The following is a 13,540-nucleotide window of genomic DNA, read 5'->3' as shown; positions in this document are numbered from 1 at the left end:
CTGTACAGGAATTCGTGCTCAATATATATTGTAAAAATTTGTTGAAATCTTTAAAAAAAATGTACATATATACAATGGAATATTACTCAGCCATAAAAAAGAACAAAATAATATCATTTGCAGCAACATGGATGGACCTACAGATTGTCATGCTGAGTGAAGTAAGTCAGACAGAGAAAGACAAATATCATATGATATCGCTTACATGCGGAATCTTAAAAAAAATGGTACAAATGAACTTATTTACAAAACAGAAATAGAGTCACAGATGTAGAAAACAAACTTATGGTTACCAGGGTGGGAAGTAGGGAGGGGTGGGGGAGAGATAAATTGGGAGATTGGGATTGACATATACACACTACTATATATAAAACAGATAATAAGGACCTACTGTATAGCACAGGGAGCTCTCCTCAATACTATGTAATGACCTAGATGGAAAAAGAATCTCAAAAAGGGTGGATGTATGTATAACTGATTGCTGTATAGCAGAAACTAACACAACATTGCAAATCAACTATACTACAATAAAAATTTTAAATAAATAAATAAATAAAGTTAAGGGGGGAAAAAAAAAAAAACCAGAGTTCCACATGGGGCAGTTGTGCGTCACACTTTAATAGCCACTCTGAGGCATCAGGTAGGACACCCAGTAACCACGAGATTCACACTGCAGTGGGAAAATGGAGGTCAGTGGTTTAAAGTGGGGAAGTAAGTCATCCCCTTACTGTGAAGACATGACTACATCAGAAAACAGCAGCAAGTAAGCCAAGCAGAAACTCCTCTCTGCACCCTGGGCACTGTCGTCCCAGGGCAGCCACTCCTCCCCTGAGCTCATGAGGGCTATGGTGGGGAGAGGGGGCTGCCAATGCCATTGTGGGGCCGAAGCTGTGGAGATGTGCTACCCTGGCATAAAATGGTATTGGGGCTCCCCCAGCTGGCACCCCTGAGCACAGAGATACACCTTGGAGGGCTCAGGTGGGTGTGAGCAGTGCATGTGCCTCCACTCACAGACACCGCCACTCCACCTGGCCCCAAGAGATTCCCACCCTGAGACATGCCCCCAAGCCAACATGGTAAGACCATTCCCAGAGCCCACTTGCCCCTTCAGCCACCCCAGACACTAAGAAGCCTCCTTTCCAGGCCTGACCAAGCAGGATCAGAGGGGTGCGGACAGCCCCGAGGCATCCTGCCCTTGGCTGACGGATGAACTACCTCTAGATCTATATGGTTCGGAATCTCATCCAGGGCCTGGGGGAAGCTGGGCCTCTGCTCAGCACAGAGGCAGGCGCAGGACTCACTTCTACCCACCCTCAGTCCTCAGGAGGGCTCCTGATGCTCCAGCCACAAAGCCACCACGAGAGGACAGCCAGCCTCAGCACAGGACCCTCCACAGGAAGCATGATGGGCTGGGAACACCTGGGCTGCAGCAGCATGCCCCACCATGCCTGCAGCTCTGGGAGGCCCACGTATACTTGGGGACCCTCCAAGGGGGTATTCTTTCAGCTGGGCCACCCTAGGAAGTGGGGGCTGGCCTACAGGCTGCAGCAGATAAACAGAGGCCTTGTACAGGACTGCAGGGACATCCAGGACTACTTAGTGGATGTGGGCCACCAGTCTGGCACAGATGCAGTTAGGGCCACAAGGCCACTCTCAGAGCTTCTGATGTGGAGAGGACCCTTGATTTTCTCGGACCGCAACAGAGCCAGACCCACGTCCCCCAGGCCTGCCCTGTACTTGCCGGCTGCCTGCCCCGACTTGGTGAGCACAGAGGTGCCAGGGGCAATGCTGCCCACAGGGAGGGGGCCTGAGAGCTGTACTGGGAAGAGGCGCTTTCGGATGACACCCATGTGGTGGGTGCGAGCCGTCAGCTCCTGGCCAATGTAGCAGCCTTTGGTGAAGCTGACGCCATTCATGAAGGCCAGGTTAGACTCCAGCGGTAGGGCTACTCCTGGGGGCAGGTCATGGACCCCCTCGGGAACGCCTGTAGAGGTAGGGAGAGGCTTGGTGAGACTAAGGTGTCCTCCAGAGCTGGGGGCTCAATCAAGAGTGGCCGGGGGTACTGACCTGTAGGAGTCCCACCACCTGACCCGCCACAATCCTCTGGGTCCCTCCTAGAACCCCTTCTTGTCCCTCCCCATCCTCCAGGGCCCTACTCCAGCCCCCCGCTCTGGTCCCTGGGTGAGCACCTTGGTCTGGCCCTCAATACCACCCACTAATGAAGTCAACCCTACCCCTGACCCCGGATCTCTGCTCTCTCCCCTGGCTCCTCCCAGTGCCTGGGCTCACCACACAGTTTCCCCAGGGCTCTGTGTCACACCCCTCCGGTCCCTTCCCATCCCACCCTGTCCTTCCCCCGCCCCCATCCAGCACCACTCCTCTACCCCCGACCCTTCCCCAGGTCCAACCCCATGTCCATACCTTGCTGGTACCGGTGTCGGTGATAATCCTGGAGGTCCCCAAGACGGCCCCCGAGCACCAGCGCTGAGCCCTCATCCTGGGAGAGGAGCCGCCAGCCCATGCGAGCAGTCCGGGGATCACGGGTGAGGATGGTGGTGCACTTGGCCTTCTCCTGAAGCAGCACAGCCCTGCCGGCCTCCTCAGGGGCACAGGGCAGCACGGCCCACACCCGCAGCTCGGGGCATGGCTCCACGGTGACCTTCCGCCGGATCTTGTGCAGCACCAGGTGCCTCTGCAGCGCATCCAGCACTGAGCTGTCACACTCCAGGAGGAAAGTGGGCTGCTCGTGGGAGCCCTCAGGGAGCCTGCGGGGAGAGGAAAGGGTGCATGGGGGCGGGCACAGCACACCGTGGAAAGTGCATGGAGTCAGGCCGCGGCCGTACGTGGCTGTGCCTCCCAAGTGCACCTTGGACCACCTATTAAAGCTGCACAGCACAGCCATGTGCTGGAGACCTCATGGCACCACCCCTCCCTGCCCAGGGAGGAAACCCCAGGAAACAGTCTGGCAGGTGGAGGAGAGGGCTTGGCCCAACAGGTGGGAAGCAGGGCCCTGGGACCACAGTGGTGTCTGGTGCGCAAGGTGAGGCGGAAAGGCACAGACGGCCACACTGAAGTCCAGGATTTGTCTCCTCCAGCCCTGAGAAGCCACTGAGAAGCCAAGGGTCCTAAGGCAGGGCACACAATGGATTTCAGGAGGGATGTGGGCAGGCAGGAAGAGCTGGGAGGACAGCAGACAGCTGACACAGGTGAGATGCGTGGTGAAGCCACACCCTACCCATGCCCACCGCCCACCTCCCCTAGGGGAGCTCCGCAACCTGATCAGGGCTCCAGAACCATCCTAACCCTCACTTCAGGCAGCCCACATCCACCGGAATGACCCCAGATCCTGTTGTCATTGACGGATGGATGATGGGGCCCTTACAGACAGATGAGCACAGAGGAGAGACCAGTGCACCATCAGACATGGTGGAGGGGCCCTAAGTGGAGACATCCAGGACCCAGAGTACATGGCTGGAGTCCTGGTTATAGATGTGGCTTGAGCAAGGACCCACAGCTGGGTGGGAGCTGAGACACAGAAGCGGGTAAGACCTTCCAGGAGCACGTATAAGACAGAAAGGTCATCAGCTGGTACCCCAGACCCCTCCTCCAGAACCCATCAGCTGTGCCCCCAACCCCCTCCCCAGGCAGGAAAGGGTTAACTGCTGCCCTGGAGCAGCCAGTCACCCCCCCCCCACCCCGAGGAAAGAGCTACAGAGGCTTGCTTGGTGGGTTCACCTTACAGCACAAACCCTGTCATGTCCATGCATATAACTATCAGCCACGGGTCCAATAAGGACAGGGACAACCATGTGGAACACAGCAGGCTGTAGCAGCAAGTCAGGTTAGCACCTCACCTTCCAAACAGTCCTCAAAGGTCAAAAATGAGATCAGCTGAGGGGCAGAAAAAGGATCATTTACGGATGGAATTAAAATGACAGAGAAAAACAGAAGAGTTCAAAGGCACTGCCTCAGATAACCACAAGGAAAGAAGTTCAAAGTCACTTATCATGAAACAAAGGCAAATTAAAACCACGATGAGATACCACGGCACAACTATCAGAAATAAGAACATCCAAGGCAGTGAGGATGCAGAGAAGCTGGATCATTCAGCCTTGCTGGTGGCAACGTAAATGGAACAGACATTCTGGAAAATGGTTTGCAGTCCTTTATAAAACTAAACATGCAGCTACCACACAACCCAGCCATTGTACTCCTGGGTATTTATCCCAGAAAACACCCCAGGTGTTCACATAAAACCTGTGCATGAACGTTAGAGGCAGTTTTATTCTTAACAGCCAAGAAACAAAACCAAAATATTCTTCAGTTGGTGAATGGTTAAACAAACTGTGGTCCATTCCCTCAATGGAATACTACTCAGCAGGGAAAAGGAACAGACTACTGATGAAGCCAAAGGGCATGAAGGTGAGTGAAATCCAATCTCAGAAGACTCTGTTTGTACGATATTCCTGAAATGACATGATCATAAACATGGAGAGCGAGCATCTTTATGCTCGGGGATAAGGGGATGAGAAGGGCAGTATGCCCACAGAGGGCGGAAGGGAGCTTGATGGTAATGGAGCAGCTCTGTCTTGATCGAGGTTACACAGGTCTACATGTGTGATCAAATCAGAGCTGCATGCATGAGAGCATGTGGAAATCTGGGAGAACCTGAGGGTGCCCTGTGGCTGGCCCATGTCCGTCCCAATTGTGACCCTGGACTATAGGAGGCAAGATGATGCTACTGCAGGAACTGGGTGAAGGGTATATGGGACATCCCTGTTCATTTTTTTGTGGCTTACTGTAAATCTATAATTATTTCGAAATAAAAAGTTAAAAAGAAAGAAGAAAAAGGAGCTGCCTCTGGAGAAGACTGGTCCATGCCGGTGAGAAGGAAGACAGCAGTCGGTCAATTTTCATCAAAAGCCTTTTAATGTTATTAGGTTTTTTAACCATGTGCAGGTACATTTTTATTTTTTATTTATTTATTTATTTATTTACATCTTTATTGGAGTATAATTGCTTTACAACGGTGTGTGAGTTTCTGCTTTATAACAAAGTGAATCAGTTATACATATACATATGTTCCCATATCTCTTCCCTCTTGCGTCTCCCTCCCTCCCACCCTCCCTATCCCACCCCTCCAGGCGGTCACAAAGCACCGAGCTGATCTCCCTGTGCTATGCAGCTGCTTCCCACTAGCTATCTACCTTACGTTTGGTAGTGTATATATGTCCATGCCACTCTCTCGCTCTGTCACAGCTTACCCTTCCGCCTCCCCATATCCTCAAGTCCATTCTCTAGTAGGTCTGTGTCTTTATTCCTGTCTTACCCCTAGGTTCTTCATGACATTTTTTTCTTAAATTCCATATATATGTGTTAGCATACAGTATTTGTCTTTCGGACTTACTTCACTCTGTATGACAGACTCTAGGTCTATCCACCTCATTACAAATAGCTCAATTTCGTTTCTTTTTATGGCTGAGTAATATTCCATTGTATGTATGTGCCACATCTTCTTTATCCATTCATCCGATGATGGGCACTTAGGTTGTTTCCATCTCCGGGCTATTGTAAATAGAGCTGCAATGAACATTTTGGTACGTGACTCTTCTTGAATTATGGTTTTCCCAGGGTATATGCCCAGTAGTGGGATTGCTGGGTCATATGGTAGTTCTATTTGTAGTTTTTTAAGGAACCTCCATACTGTTCTCCACAGTGGCTGTATCAATTTACATACATTTTTATTTTTTTAATCTCCGATAAAGGAAGCAGACAGAAACAGTATGAAATACTGGCAAGGGGAGGAATTGGGCATGGGTGGACAGAATGTGAGGTTGTAGGGGAGAGTAAACCTTGGAGGGAAGAGGGAGAAATGAGGGTAAAGCCATACCCAAGGAGGGAGGAGGCCCAGCATGGGGAGGGCCCTGAGAAGGGCTGGTGAAGGGACCACCAGGATGCCGGGGTAGACAGGCCCCAGGCTGATGCCCCCATCTCACTCATGGGGCCGATGTTCCACGGGGTTCAAGACAAATTGGGTGGGGCAGGGCCAGGTTCTGGGCTCAGACACTTTCTGAGCTACCTGTGCAAATGGCCATGTGCCATTCAGCCCCTGAGGATCAACAAAGCTGCAATGCACCCCTGCTCCCCACCACTCCAAATCAGACTGTCTGCTACCCCTGCTGCAGTTGAGTAACAGGGGACAGGTCAGAAGAAGGGGTGAAGTAGGGTAAGCCTATGCTCAGGGCAGCTTTCTTGGCTGGCATGGCCAATGTGTGGGCTGGAGCACTCTCTGTGGGGCCATCCTGGGCACTGCTGAGCGCTGAGAGCACCCCTGGGCCCAGGCCACTAGATGCAAGGAGCATCCACGCCTGAATGACAACCACAAATATCCCCAGACATCACCAAGTGCCCCTGAGTAGAGCCGCCAGATAAAACACAGGATGTCCAGTCAAATTTCAACTTCAGAAAACAGTGTAATGTCTTTAGTATATGTATTTCCCAAACACTGCACAGGTCACCTCCTAAAAAGTCACCCGTGTCTGTTTGAAATTTAGCTGGGCAACCCACAATTTTATTTGCTAAGCCTGGAAGCCCCTCCTAGCGGCACAACCGCAGCAGCAGGAAAAGGAAGGTCGAGGGGCACCTGCAGCCTCCCCAGACGGCCTGGCGGGCAGGACCTGGATATGGCATGTGGTGGCAGTGCAATCCCAGGTGTCCATCCTCACCCACCCTCCTGCCCAGGACGCAGGCTGTGTGAAAACCCAAAAAGGGAGGGTCAAGCCCACCTAACTCCTCATCCAGAACGCCCAGAGTGCCCTCCTCCAGCAGCCCAATGCCCTGCACAGTACCTGACACCCCGGTACCCACCACCCCCATAAACACAGAGACCTCATGCCTCGAGTGCAGCCCTGGACCCAGCTCTGCCCAGGGCCAGGGTCTTCACACATAAACAGATCCCCTCAGGGGCACTGCAGGTACCAGGTCATGAGGCATGGGCAGGCATGGGGCCCAAGGGGGCTAGCAGGTAAGGGACACACAGGTGCACAGAGACCAGACCCAAATGCCTGTCAAGGAGTGGCGGCACTCACCAGGGGCCTTGGACTGCTGCAGGACTGTACACGGAGGACCCTGTCAGGCTGGCATACTCCAAGTCGCCTAAGGGAACAGCCTACAGCGTGCCCATGGGGGACTGAGTATATGGAGCCCTACACGCTCCCCACAAGGCAGGAAGCGGACAATCCAGGGGCCCACAGAGCATGGCCACAGCAGGAGGGCAGAAGAGATGTGGGTTAAATGGAGGCTCAGTGGGGTTGCCATAGGAACCATGAGGTCCTGGGCAGAGATGCACTAGCCCCACTGCCCACCTTCCCTCTGCTGGGTACACACATACCAGGAACCTGCCGAGACCAGACTCAGCATGGAGCCAGCTGAGACGAGCACAAGGGGAACCAGGCATGGAGAGAAACAAGGGAGCAGTGGACCATCCGAATCCTCACCAGGCAGCCCCGGTGGGATGGCCCCCAGAGACACCCCCCAGAAACCCGTAGACAGAGACTTCAGTGTGTCCCACAAAAGCCAGAGCAGCCCAGGACCAGAACCTGGAGCATCTCCTCTGCAGCCAGCACTTAAGGCCTCCATCATGAAGACAGAGGCCCAGGAAACAAACACATGGTCAGAATGAGGAAAGACTTTCAAAACACAAAGCCTCGGGCTTCCCTGGTGGCGCAGTGGTTGAGAGTCCGCCTGCCGATGCAGGGGACACGGGTTCGTGCCCCGGTCCGGGAAGACCCCACATGCCGCGGAGCGGCTGGGCCCGTGAGCCATGGCCGCCAAGCCTGCGCGTCCGGAACCTGTGCTCTGCAACGGGAGAAGCCACAACAGTGAGAGGCCTGCGTATCGCAAAAAAAAAAAAAAAAAAAAAAAACCACAAAGCCTCAGCTGAGAGGGTGAGGAGTCAAGCCACAGACTGGGAGAAAAGGTTTGAAAAGTCACATCTGACAAAGGACTGTCACTCAAAATATACAAAAGCACTTACAACTCAAATAAGGAAACAACCTGATTAAAAATGGGCCAAAGACCTCAACAAACACCTCCCCAAAGATAGGTGGCAAACAGCGTATGAAACGATGCTCCACGTCATATGTCATCGGGGAAAAGCAAATTAAAAAAACAACAAGCTACCATTACACACCTATTAGAATGATCAAAATCCAGAACACTGACACCACCAAATGCTGGTGAGGTTATGGAGCAACGGAAAGTCTTCATTCATTGCTGGTGGGAATGCAAAATCGTACAGCTACTTTGGAAGATATTTTGGTGGTTCCCTACAAAACTACACATATTCTTACCTTACAATCCAGCAATCACACTCCCTGGTATTTACCTAAAAGGAGATGAAAACTAACCGCCACACAGAAACCTGTACACAGATGTTTATAGCACCTTTATTCATAATTGCAACAATATGGAAGCAACTGCTGAAGTCCTTCAGCAGATGGATACATAAACTGGTACATCCAAACAATGGACTATTATTCAACACTAAAATGAGCTATCAAGCCCTGAAAAGACATGGAGGACACAAATGTATATTATTAAGTGAAAGAAGTCAATCTGAAAAGGCTGCATACTCTATGATTCCAACTACGTGACGTTCTGGAAAAAGTGAAACTATGGAGACAGTTCCAGATCCAAAAAGATCCTTTGTGAGGAGTTAGGAGGAAGGGAGGGTTGAATAGGTAGAGCACAGAGGATATTTAGGGGTAGTGAAACTACCATATATATTATAATAGTACATACACATTATTATACATTTGTCCAATTTGCCCAGCACCAGCAGTGAACCCTAATGTGAATTAAGGACTCTGAGTAATTTTGGTGTTAATGCAGGCTCGTCGATTGTACATAACATACTACTTTGGAGGAAGAGGTTGATAACGGGGGAGACTATGCATGCGTGGGGGCAGAGAGTATATAAGAAGTCTCTGTACATTCCCCTAAATTTTGCTAAGAACCTAAAATTCGTCTAAAAAGTCTACCTTTTCTTTTTTCTTTATTTTTTTGGCCACACCACATGGCTTGCAGGATCTCAGTTCCCTGACTAGAGATTGAACCCAGGCCACGTCAGTGAAAGTTTAGAATCCTAACCACTAGGCCAACAGGGAACTCCCTATAAAGTCTACTCTAAAAACAAAAAGCTTGTTGGTAGGAATGTAAATTGATACAACTGCTATGGAGAATGGTTGGAGGTTCTGTAAAAAACTAAAAATAGAACTACCGTTTGACCCAGCAATCCCACTACTGGGCATATACCCTGAGAAAACCATAATTCAAAAAGAGACATATACCACAATGTTCATTGCAGCACTACTTACAATAGCCAGGACATGGAAACAACCTAAATGTTCACTGACAGATGAACGGATAAAGAAGATGTGGCACATACATACAATGGAATATTACTCAGCCATAAAAAGAAACGAAATTGAGTTATCTGTAGTGAGGTGGATGGACCTAGAGTCTGTCATACAGAGTGAAGTCAGAAACAGAAAAATACCGTATGCTAACACATATATATGGAATCAAAGAAAATGGAACTGATGAACCTAGTGGCAGGGCAGGAATAAAGACACAGACATAGAGAATGGACTTGAGAACACGGAGCGGGGAGGGGGAAGCTGGGGCGAAGTAGAGTAGCATCGACATATATACACTACCGAATGTAAAATAGTTAGCTAGAGGGAAGCAGCAGCACAGCACAGGGAGATCAGCTCAGTGCTTTGCAATGACCTAGAGGGGTGGGATAGGGAGGGTGGGAGGGAGACTCAAGAGGGAGGGGATATGGGGACATATGTATGCATATGGCTGATTCACTTTGTTGTACAACATAAACTAACACAGTATTGTGAAGCAACTGTACTCCAATAAAGATCTATTTAAAAAAGACAAAAACAAAAAGCTAAAGCTTTGTCTGAGAGATGCTTCTACATCCGGACCAGGGTGCACTGAGGAAGGAACAACTCAAGGATGGGAAACTAGAAGCATGACAGTTTAAATGAAAAATTCCAGGGAGTTCCCTGGTGGTCTAGTGGTTAGGATTCCAGGCTTTCACTGCCGTGGCCTGAGTTCGATCCCCGGTCTGGGAACTGAAGTCCCGCAAGCTGCGCAGTTGGCCAGAAAAAAAAAAGAAAAATTCCAGAGAGACGGTGCAGAGAAAACACCAGGCAGAGAGCAAGCACAAAGAAAACAGGAAGGTCCCAGGCTCCCAGGCGGGACAGCCAGTTGCCAGTGTGTCCCTCTCCCCAGAAAGCAGACCTCAGTGAGATCAGATGTAGGTAAAGGGCCAAGAGCAACCAGGAGGGGAAGGACCACATCCCATGAACTAACAGCAGGCATCAGACCAGAACAAAGGCATAGCGACGGGGTGGAAGGCCAGCAGGCTTGGCACCCCATGCCCCTGAGCAGAACTGGGAGAGCAAAATCTGGACATTGTTTACCAAGCCCCCAGGCCCAAGAGCAGCCATCTGAGGGAGTGTTCTCATATCTTCTCTCCTCTAACTGCTCAGGAGAAGTGGGGCCACTAACTCAGGCTGTCTCTTTCTGATGGAATGAAGACCCCACTCCATCCCTCGGGGCAGCACTCCCCACAAAGGACTTTGAGTTGGAATCTCAGAAGAGCACCTGGGGTCATGGGGCGTCATCACAGTGCACCCCAATTCCCTTAGCACACAGACAGCAAGTGGCACTGCGATACTCCATTCTCAGGAATTAACAAGAGAGAGAAAAACAAACTCCTCTATAGGACAAATCGGGGCATCCACAATGTGTGGAGAGAGCCACCACATACATGCTTGGTGACAAGAACTGCTGGCCCAGCAGCTAAGCAAAAACGCTTCAGACCTGAGGAAAAGTATGAAGAGAAAAAAACCCCTAGAAACAAAAAAATTTTACACTGTAGAGTGACTTACGAGGATATAAAATTCATTATAACAAGAATGCAAAGGCATAAAGATGTAAAGGCAGACTGGAGACTCAAGGAAGAAAATGTGGGGACCAAAACAACATCATTACAACACTGATAGATTAACTGAAAATTACTGACACAGAGGGTTTAAGATAATCAAAGAACGCAGTTTCTAAAAGAGATTAAAGCAACTACTGGGAAGGTAATAATTACATAAAACAGATAATGACAACAAACCTTTTCTGTAAAGAACCAGACTGTAAATAATTTAGGTTTGCGGCCACACGGTCTCTACCACATTATTATATTACTAATTATACTTTTGCCATTGGAAAATGAAAGTAGCCACACAGTATACAAACAAATGGGCATGCAGCATTCCAACCAAACTTTACTTATGAAAACAGAGAGTGAGCTGGATCTGCCCAAGGGTCATACTTTACTGAGTCCTGTTCCAGAGTCATACAGCCCACCAAGTGCCCAGCAACATGACGTGAAAGAAGACCCAAAATACAACACATCGTCGTAACACTTCAAGACATCAGGATGAAAAAGAGCCCCGAAGAGTGTCCAAAGAAAAAGCAGTCACACACAAAGGCTTAAAAATAAAAAGGCACCAGGCTTCTTGACAGCAATGCCAGTTGTGGCTTCAATGTTTTCAGGGACGATTTTCAGCCTAGAATTTTATGCCCGGCCAAGCTATCAGGTAAAACCATTTGAAGGAGTCAAAGGTCCACCTGAAGTATCCTACCTCTCAACAAGGCACTAAAGAACATACTCCTCCAGCAGGTAGGCACTGAGGAAGAGGCAGACAAGAACCCACAATAGAAGAGGGACACTGGAGTTTCCAGGGCAGTTTCAGGCAGAGCAACGACCTGCAACTGCATGAGAGGTTCTAGAAGAACCTCTGAGAAAGTCTGAGAAAGCTAAGCAAGTGAAAACCAAAAGCTCTATAGCTCTAAAGGCCACTGACTTGACTTGTCTTGGTGACCATCACAGAAAGTCATGATAAAATCAGCACTGACTGATGTAAAACACCAAACGCTAATAATCACTGAATACGGAGAGACTTTGGACAGAAATGTGTGTACACTGGAGAACTCAGGAAGTAGTAGCACAAGCCAGTCGCGCAGAGACTGCTCCCTGCAGTGTGGCTGCAGGTGCCACGACCCCTTCTCCGTGCAGTGGGTCTGAGCAGGATCAGAGGCCAGGCGCAGGGACGCCCAGGCCCTCCCATTGGTGAGTGTCACTGGCCCATCCCTGGGTGCAGGCTCCAGCTCACCTATGGCTGCCCTGCCCCGGTGCCCTCCCCCAGGTGCCCATCCCCAGCCCACCCTGTGTGCGGGTCCCCAAGTTCCCTACCCTGGACGCGCCTCCCATCCTCAGGTGTCCTCCCCTGGAGGCCCACCTCGGCCCCCCCATGCACAGGTTCCCAGGTGTCCCTTCCCCTGGATGCCCTGTCCTGCATGTCCTCTCCTGGATGTCCGTCCTGGGACATTGGTAGCCCTCCCCTAGGTGCCCTGCCTCTGGGTGTCCTTAGTTCCGCCCCCTGTCCGCCCCTCCCCGGTGCCTACCCCTCCCCTGAGAGCTCTCCATGGAAGCCCATCCTCCAAGCCTTCTCATGCCCGCTCCTGGGTGCCCTTCCCCTGGGTGATACCCCCTCCCCTACCCCGGTCCCCCGGAGGCTGTGCCCCAACCCGCTCTCACCCGTAGAGAATGACGTCATAGAGGGTGCGTCCCTGGACGTTGAGAAAGTGGGCGTAGCCCGAACGCGCCGAAGTTGAAGCCTCGCCGGCCGCAGGACCCGGAAGCGGCAGCTCATTGGTCAGCAGACCCAGGAGAAAGGGCGCAGAGTCCGGCCCACGCACGCGCACCAGGGCACGCTCGTCCAGTAGGAAGCAGGCCCACGCCGCGCTGCCCGCGGACTCACCACGCTGACAGCAGGAGTTGTGGCCCAGGCGACGCCTCGGGGCAGCGCGCAGCCGCCAGCTCCAGGCCCGGCCGCCGCGCCCTGGAGCTGCACCCCGGAGCAGCGCTGCGGCCGCCATCTTGGGGCGGAGTGAGGCGGCGGGAAGGGGCGGCGCGGGCGGCGGCGCGAGCGGGCGGGCGCGCGCCACAACACCTTGGAGGCGGGCGAGCGGAGCGTGCGCGGGGCGGAGGTGGGGGGGTGGGTGGAGGCGGTGCAGGCGGGCCCCAAAACAGCCCCTGACGGCGGGCGGGCGAAGCGTGCGTGGAGGCGGAGTGTGCGCGAGCATGCGCGGGCTAGTACCACAGCAATCCCTGGAGGCGGGCGAGCGCTGCTCGCGTGAGTGGCCAGGGTGAGGGTGGGCGGACCTTGCGCGGGGGCGAGGCCTCGGGCTGTCAGTCCCCCGCCCACCTACCCTGAGCTGGCTTCTGCTCCTGCAGTTGACCTCCTCCTCGAGCCTCAGAGAAGTTTCTCCTTGCTTTACAGTGGTGAGCCGCTCATAACCTAAACTTTACCATCTTAACCATTTTTAGGTGCACATTTCAGGGACATTAAGCGCGTTCACACTCTTTTGCAGCCATCCCCATCATCCAGAACTTTCTCACCTT

The 13,540-nt window shown here is 51.8% G+C and overlaps 1 protein-coding gene across 1 annotated transcript; it reads right to left on the bottom strand.

Moving 5' to 3' along the window:
* Positions 1 to 11: 11 nt before the first annotated feature.
* On the bottom strand, positions 12 to 13,063 carry IBA57 (iron-sulfur cluster assembly factor IBA57). Its single transcript, XM_079915826.1, has 3 exons — positions 12,674 to 13,063; positions 2,422 to 2,765; positions 12 to 1,984 (listed from the first exon to the last, which is right to left on the bottom strand). The coding sequence occupies exons 1-3, from the start codon at positions 13,012 to 13,014 to the stop codon at positions 1,593 to 1,595; spliced, it is 1,077 nt and encodes a 358-aa protein (XP_079771952.1). The 5' UTR covers positions 13,015 to 13,063; the 3' UTR covers positions 12 to 1,592.
* Between the last annotated feature and the right edge of the window lie 477 nt (positions 13,064 to 13,540).

This window comes from Stenella coeruleoalba, assembly GCF_951394435.1.
Source record: "Stenella coeruleoalba genome assembly, chromosome: 3".
NCBI lineage: Eukaryota > Metazoa > Chordata > Mammalia > Artiodactyla > Delphinidae > Stenella > Stenella coeruleoalba.
Note: the sequence above shows the minus strand (reverse complement) of the source record. Positions and strands in the feature narration are given on the sequence as shown.

Bases quoted from the DNA above. Each gene is read 5' to 3' on its own strand.
- IBA57 (XM_079915826.1), bottom strand. From the start codon at position 13,014: ATGGCGGCCGCAGCGCTGCTCCGGGGTGCAGCTCCAGGGCGCGGCGGC. The intron at 2,766-12,673 runs GTGAGAGCGGGT...CTCTCCCCGCAG, and splicing joins TATGACGTCATTCTCTACGG to GCTCCCTGAGGGCTCCCACG. The intron at 1,985-2,421 runs GTATGGACATGG...CTACCTCTACAG, and splicing joins CCGACACCGGTACCAGCAAG to GCGTTCCCGAGGGGGTCCAT.